The sequence below is a fragment of the Erinaceus europaeus genome, chromosome 4, assembly GCF_950295315.1.
Source record: "Erinaceus europaeus chromosome 4, mEriEur2.1, whole genome shotgun sequence".
NCBI lineage: Eukaryota > Metazoa > Chordata > Mammalia > Eulipotyphla > Erinaceidae > Erinaceus > Erinaceus europaeus.
Window position 1 is genome coordinate 7,802,924 of NC_080165.1, and position 7,125 is coordinate 7,810,048.

Here is a 7,125-nt window from a genome sequence, read left to right on the forward strand (position 1 = left end):
CAATTTTCTGATTGCTGTCGTACTTACTCTTAAAGGACAAATCAGGTTCATGCTAGCAGAAATCAAGGTGAAGACTCTAATAAAATACTTCAACAGTAGGTAGGTCATTTAATGTTTTTGTTGTACCTTGATACAAAGGTGCATTGTTCTTTTGGTAGAGAGGTCTGTGGGAAATTAACCTGGAAATGTTTCAAAGAGATTGTCAACCAAGATGTGATTCTACATTTAGTGATTGTTACTTTGAACATTTTCAAATGTTCAAAATTGTTGTTGTGATTTTGGATAAACATCAATGACAGAATTTTAAAAAATTATAAAAAAGCCCTTTCACTCTGAATAGCTAAAATTTATTCACAGCAATGCCCAACTCAAAACGAGGTATTATTTTCTTCTCTCCAAAGAGCAAATATTCAAGAAATATGTATGTCATACCATGAACTGTTTGAAATTTAAAGTAAATTCAGAGGAGATTTTTGCACGAACCTGTTATAACACATTGTCATGAACCTTTCTGGATGTGGCATGAAGGAAAAAAGAAAAAAAAACTGCATATGGTCACTCCTCCACTAATGATTATAAATACTTAAGGTAAAAAAAACATTTTTCAAACATCCTGTGGATGTTTGTTTGAAAAATCATTTGATTTCAAATATTATATATTATTGGAGGCCTCTGAATACCAACAATCAAGCATAGAATATGGGTACTAGATAAACAAAGACTTTGTATTGATTTTGTCAGTGCTTACGCAACTGGATTTTTTTTTTTTTTTACTGAAAAACAGAAGGGCAGGGAAAGGGAGAGGGAGAGAGAAAAGCCTACATTGAAACAACTTGAGTAAATCTTCCTTTTTGAATACATATAGGCAGCAACCCACAGGAAATGTGAGGGTCCAGTGTTTGGTCAGGATCGGGGTCAGTCTAGAAAGCAGAAACCGAAGGACCGAAATGGGCACCCTATTCGAAATACTAGTTCTGAAAACTGTCACTAAGATTTAAGTCACCCTGTCTGGCAAGTTCCAAAAATGTCACGCATTTCAAACATTAAGGCAGTGTTTCTCCTACCAAATAGTACTTTATAAAAATATATGTCACTTCAAAACATTATATACATAGTGACAATCAACTGAGCTAGTTGTAAATATTTAATACATTAATAAAGTGTTTCATAGGACAAAGAAATGCTATCAGGTGCTAGCATGTGTGTTCAGGGGGAGCTGTCTGGGTTTTTTAAAGTACAGGTTTTAACACGGAGCGAAGTGAACGTCCTTCCTTGGTGAGCTCCCGGGTTACACACATGCAGGGCAGTGGGACTGCTTCCTCCCGCTTCTCTACGATATTGTAACTGCATTTCTTCAAGTGGTCAGCCATGCTCAGGATGTCAGCGAACTTCCACTGGTCAACAGAGCAGAAGGCCGTGCTGAAGCGCCACACCTGAAAGAAAAGTCTCCTTTAGAGTTAAACAGGCCAGTGTCTAGCGGTCAAAATGCACTTCCTGAGGGGTGGCCTAAAGAGAGTCGACATTTCAAAGACTCGGCCTACGGTCTGTGCGTTAGAAACTTGGAGACAGTCGATCAATCTCGCCCCTCTCATATGTGTTAAATCGTGATTTCTATGACTACAAGTTGACAGGAGTGTACATAAACACCATTCCCACCACCAGAAGACTGTGCCCCATCCCATCCTCCCCCCTGCCCCCAACCTCTCCCACCCCACCTCCCTGAAACGTAAGCCCCCAGTCTTCACCTGCAGGGGGAAAGCTTCATGGTGACCCGTCGACAAAGGGTGTCCGGTAATCCATTCACCTCTCACTCAAGTTAGACACACCCACACACTCCCCCCACCCCTGTAATGGCAGGCGCCATGGTAGGCAATAGTCATTTTGGCTTCCAGAGTTCCAGTTCTCAAAGAGTCTGAAGTCTAATGAAGGGCACTGAAGGGGACTTTTAAAGCACAATAGTGACTTCTTACGTGGGGGTGTGCACTGGAGCACCACACAGGCAGTGTACCGCCCGCCCTGCGCTGGAGGCTGCATGGCAGGGGGCTTCAATGTTTTTTTGTGTATGTGTGTGTGTGAGAGGAAGTAAAATCCTACGACTAAGCCAGGAGGCAAGGCCTCACGCTGCAGAGACAGCTCCCCTAGGTCTACTTACCCTCTCCAAACTTCATATTCTGCCTAGGAAACTGGGGGAGCAATCTAAACTAAGAAGAGAAAAAATGTTTATTCGTGCGCTGCCCAGGACACTGTCAGTGCTCAGAGGTGGTGCCGAGGACAGCGTAGCTAAGGGAAGTAATGTGTCCGGGCTCCACAGTAGCAAGAGGAAACAAGAGGCAAACAAGGTCAACAGATTCTGCAAAGCTGTAAATGTTTCGCTTAAGAAATCTGCATCTGCCCCAGCGTAACAGGTAGTTCTAAGAGGTTTTCAGCTCTGCAGTGATCGTGTAATTCTTGAATTTAAGAACGGATGTATTAAGCTGCCTCTTACAGAGAGTATGTGGGAAAGGGACCCGGATGGAAGCAGAAAGCCCGTTAGCTAGAGACGAGGAAAGGATTCAAGTCGGGACTGAGCAGCAAAGCAAGTCTAAGAGGCATGACAGGAGACTCAACGGGACTTTCGGGTTCCCTGGTCATGGAAATAAAGGGACAGACAGTCCACCTCATCTTCTACACTCCCACCGTAGGCAAAGCGGTGGATGACTGTGTCGTATCCTGACAGTAGTGGGGGCAGAGAAAGGAAGTGCGCTAGGCATGCCGGACTCTGATGACGCTGTTGCGAGACAGTCAAGGAGCTGTATAGTGAAAGTCTGTAGAGAAAGGCCTCGGTTCAGAGGGGAAGTGGCCACGATGCAGACCTTTAATGAGCACTCTGTCTAAACAGCAGCGATGTGACTGCAAGAGCGGCCGGGGTTTTCTGCAGGAAAGATTCTAGAACTCCCTCCAGTATTCCACTTCCTATGAGAACGCTATGGTGAGCGAGGTCAAGTGCCCCACTCCCAGTGAAAGAAAGATTCCAAGTCGCACGGGCAATGAAAGTGCAGAGCGAGCACACACAGACTCAATGAGCACGAAACGTTCATTCCGCCATCGGAGTTCCCTTCTAAGGGAAAAAAAAAAAAAAAATCATAAAACGATTCATGTATTCATTCATTAATCAAAACAAAAGGAAAACACAAAGGTAAATGTCCAAATTCTGAAAAAAAACAAAAAAACTGGACCAAAAAAGCCAAAGAAAGAAAATGGCTAAGGATGGTGAGAACAAAGTAGCCAGAAATTAGAACCTTATATAACCAGGGGAAATTTGTAAAATGTTTCCTATTCTATAAATAAAATAAATAAAATGTTAAACACTATAAGTGATCTAAAGTGAGATCTATTTTCACTAGTGTATATATATATATATATATATATATATATATATATATATATATATATATTGTAGTGCCCTCAGATTCCTACTGACTGGATAATGCTTCCAATAAAAGTTGGCAAAAGCAGAGTACCCCAGAAGGAAACGGTGAAGTCTGAGTTTATTTCCAGAGGTGTCCACGTCTCCAGCACTAGGCACTCATGCATCAACTCCCTTTGCACAGAACTGAGCCCACGGTCCCACCAACGCCAAGTCCCACTGCCATAGTCTTACCTCAACTCTCCCTAACATATTCCACATCCACTCCCCTCAACACTTCACTGGCTACTGACTGAAAGTTGTAGTCCTTGCCACTTTTTCTTATCTTTCCTTACTTAACATTCTACTTGAAACAACCGAATCCTAAGGAAAATGGTAAGAACGGAAACAACCGTCTGCGACCAGTCCGAAAATACTTTTCTTGCTGCCTCCACTGTCTTGTGAGAAAGCTCAAGGGGGAGTCCCAGCTAGGTGGCCCTGAACAAGGACTATAAAGCACAGGGAATTGTTAGCAAAGAACTGAATGACAACAGAACTGTCCAGGTGGAAGAAATTGGGAGCATTCTCTAGCAAGGGAGACAAACTAGTTCCAGGGTGTCTGCTACAAATGTTATTCTGACAAACAAGTCATTTAGGCTAGCTTTCCATATTCTCATTACTTTAAAACTTGGCCATGGGGAGTTGGGCGGAGAGCTAACCGCACGTGGCACCAAGCGCAAGGACCAGCATAAGGATCCTGGTTCAAGTCCCCGGCTCCCCACCTGCAGGGGAGTCACTTCACAGGCGGTGAAGCAGGTCTGCAGGTGTCTGTCTTTCTCTCCCCCTCTCTGTCTTCCCCTCCTCTCTCCATTTCTCTCTGTCCTATCCAACAATGACATCAACAACAACAATAATAACTACAATAATAAAACAATAAGGGCAACAAAAGGCAATAAATAAATAAATATCTAAAAAAAAAAAAAACTTGGCCGTGTTCAATTTGAGAGCCGTTTCTCAACAAGATGGTGACTGCATTAATTCCGCAACATTACTAAGCACGTGGCGCACACAAGTCAGGGGTTTTCAAAGGAAACGAACCTTTTCTTTCACTTGCCACGATGAGTTTCCTTCTGGATACTTCTTTTTGCCCCACTGTAGTATGACCATCCCGCGAGACTGCAGCAGACTGCCACACATGTCCCTCATGAGCCTGGACACACACGAGAGCTGGCAGAGACTGAAGCCATCCAGAAAGCCTGCGATGTGTTGGAGGACTTCAAAGGGAAGATTGCTCAGGTGGTCGCTACGGGATCCCGAAACACAGTTTCTTGCGGGCTCCGCTAATACTGCCGGTACACGTGGCTGGACTCCAAACGACCTCAGGTGACGGTCATGGGTGATCTTCGCGCCTTGCGTTGACGGACAGAACCGCCGCTGAGAATAGGTGCAGCCGTAATAGGCTAATGGACACCTCTGTTCCATCCAGCCGTTGAGTCCAGCATGAATGTCACCGTGCACATTCTTGAAATGCGAAGAAAACTCTTTTCTTCTAAATAGCTGTCCGCAAACAAATGTAAACATGGAACGCTGTTTGGGCTGGTACCTGGCGACACATTCCAAAACTAAATCCAGCCCAAGTGTCTGAAAAGGGCTGGGATTCGAAAGCTGTGGGTTGGCGTGATCGCACGCTGAAGCTGATGCTATTTCCCCCACCATTGTGTTTGTAGCTAAGATTGCAGATGGGAGGGAAAAGGTCTGAGTCCCAAAGTCAACACGGTAAACATCAACCATGCGACTATCCGAGATGCCCCTCCCACCTGGGGAATCCCCGAGACAGAACAGCAAGGCGGCGGTGATCAGATCTATCCCTTGGAGGCCCATTGGGTCTTCCGCAACTTCCAAGTCAGATGTGTCTACGGCTTTATCTTCCTTTGGTTTCGACCAGCACGAATTAGGGAGAAATTTGAATGAAGGTGTGTGGCTGAAAGACAGAATATCCATATTCTTCAAGTCCCCCAAGTCTGCTTTTCTCCATAACGGTTCTCCCTCCTCCTCATCACGGGGCCTGAGGAGATGCTGGACAGCGCCATTAGGCAGCGCGTTGGGTGGTATGACTTCTCTGAGCTGGGCAGCTAGTGAAAGTGAACCGGAAGCTCTTGAAGTGCCGTCTGACGCTACACATTCTCCATTGGTTAAGCTACTTTCTTCTGAGTCACTCTGTAAGTTCCGAGTCTCATCGATGGCCTGTGCACATATATTTTCCAAAGGGAAACCATTACAGAGAGCAGTCGTTCCATAAGCGTTGGTACTCAAGTCACACAGCAGATCACTTGAGCCATTGGGCTCGTACTGGCCATCCTGACTTGAGGGGCCATGGTCAATTCCACCTACTGCTCCCACTTCCTCCTCATGAGAATCTTCTGGGTCTTTCGCGCAGCTATCCTGTAAGCTTTCGCTGGCATTTTTCTCTCCGTTCATTTCATTTGGGGAAGCACAAAGACTCAGCATGCCAATGTTTTTCGTGGCGGTATTGAGGATATCTAAAGCAGCCGCCAAACTCCTGGTGGTTTCCACAGTGGCCTGGTAGAGTGCGCCATAAGACTCTTCATCTGCAGACACCAAGCCGTTGGCACGTGGCGATATTTCTGGGCCGCTTGGTTGGACTGAGACTTGTTCTCTTGCTTCTGAGACTTTATCAGTAGCTTTCGACATCATCGTCGCTACTTTGAGAGATTCTAAAAGCATCCTCTGGTCTTGAAGCGCCAAGGCCATATCTAACTGGGCCACTTCGTCCACCTCCCTGCTTAGAGTTTCGTAGGATTTCCGGTCGGCGTAGCTGACCGGCCACCGGTTCCACTCCATGGTGCAGCAAACCACGCTCGCGGGGCACACTTCCAGGTGCTCGGCCACTCTGTTCCGGGCCATTGTGAACGGGCATCCGAAGTGACTGTTGAGACAAGGTATCCGCTCCAGGGGACACAGAAGCCGATGCTCCTCCGCTTTACAGGAATGGAACACCGCTCCGCACACCAGCGGGCAGCCCATCAAGTCACAGGAGACGCCGGGCTCTGGCCTGGCCATACACCGTCTGCTGACACAGTTCACGCAGTGCGAGTGCTGCAGCTCCCCCATAGTGATCAGTCCAAATCGAGTCGCTGAGATATGGGGGGGAAAAAACAGATTAAAAGTTAGCAAAGAACGACTCTGTGTCTTTCCTCTCTTTTTAAATTTTTTTTCTTTTTTTTTTTTTTTCCGGAGCTGGGGTGTTGCACATGCAGTTTCTCTGCTCCTGGCTGCCTTTTCCCTTCAGATAGAGAGACGCGCGGAGAGGGAGAGATACACCACAGTACTAGAATCTCCCGCCACAACAGGGCTCAAGCCTGTGCCGTGTGTATGCCCAGACATATGCACTACCTGGTGAGCTGTCTCCGCAGCAGCTGGAGATGAATTCTTTTTGAAGATTTCCTTCATAAGAGGATTTCATATGAGAGAGAGGAGGGGGAGCCAGAGCACTACTCCAATACTAGACCACCACGAATGGAACTGAGAGGTCTATGCATTTAAGTGCTACCCCCTAGTTAAGCTATTTCCCTGACCAAAAAAGTATTATTATTATTATTTTACTTAAAAGAAAATTACGTTATAAAAAGTTCATGAAGACATACTGACCTATTTTAGGGTGGAATATATAAAATGAACACACTGAACAAGTTTGATACACACACATAAAATCAACCTGT

At 45.6% G+C, this 7,125-nt stretch overlaps 1 protein-coding gene across 1 annotated transcript; it reads right to left on the reverse strand.

Moving 5' to 3' along the window:
• Nucleotides 1-325: 325 nt before the first annotated feature.
• Nucleotides 326-6,576, reverse strand: FBXO30 (F-box protein 30). Its single transcript, XM_007517844.3, has 2 exons — nucleotides 4,484-6,576; nucleotides 326-1,433 (listed from the first exon to the last, which is right to left on the reverse strand). Exons 1-2 carry the CDS (start codon nucleotides 6,515-6,517, stop codon nucleotides 1,230-1,232), a joined length of 2,238 nt encoding a protein of 745 aa, XP_007517906.3. The 5' UTR covers nucleotides 6,518-6,576; the 3' UTR covers nucleotides 326-1,229.
• Between the last annotated feature and the right edge of the window lie 549 nt (nucleotides 6,577-7,125).

What these genes read in the sequence shown, in the direction of transcription:
- FBXO30 (XM_007517844.3), bottom strand. Translation starts at nt 6,517, where the DNA reads ATGGGGGAGCTGCAGCACTCGCACTGCGTGAACTGTGTCAGCAGACGG. An exon ending in CGTGGCAAGTGAAAGAAAAG is followed by an intron (nt 1,434 to 4,483) that starts GTTCGTTTCCTT and finishes CTTTTCTTTCAG; the next exon opens with GTGTGGCGCTTCAGCACGGC.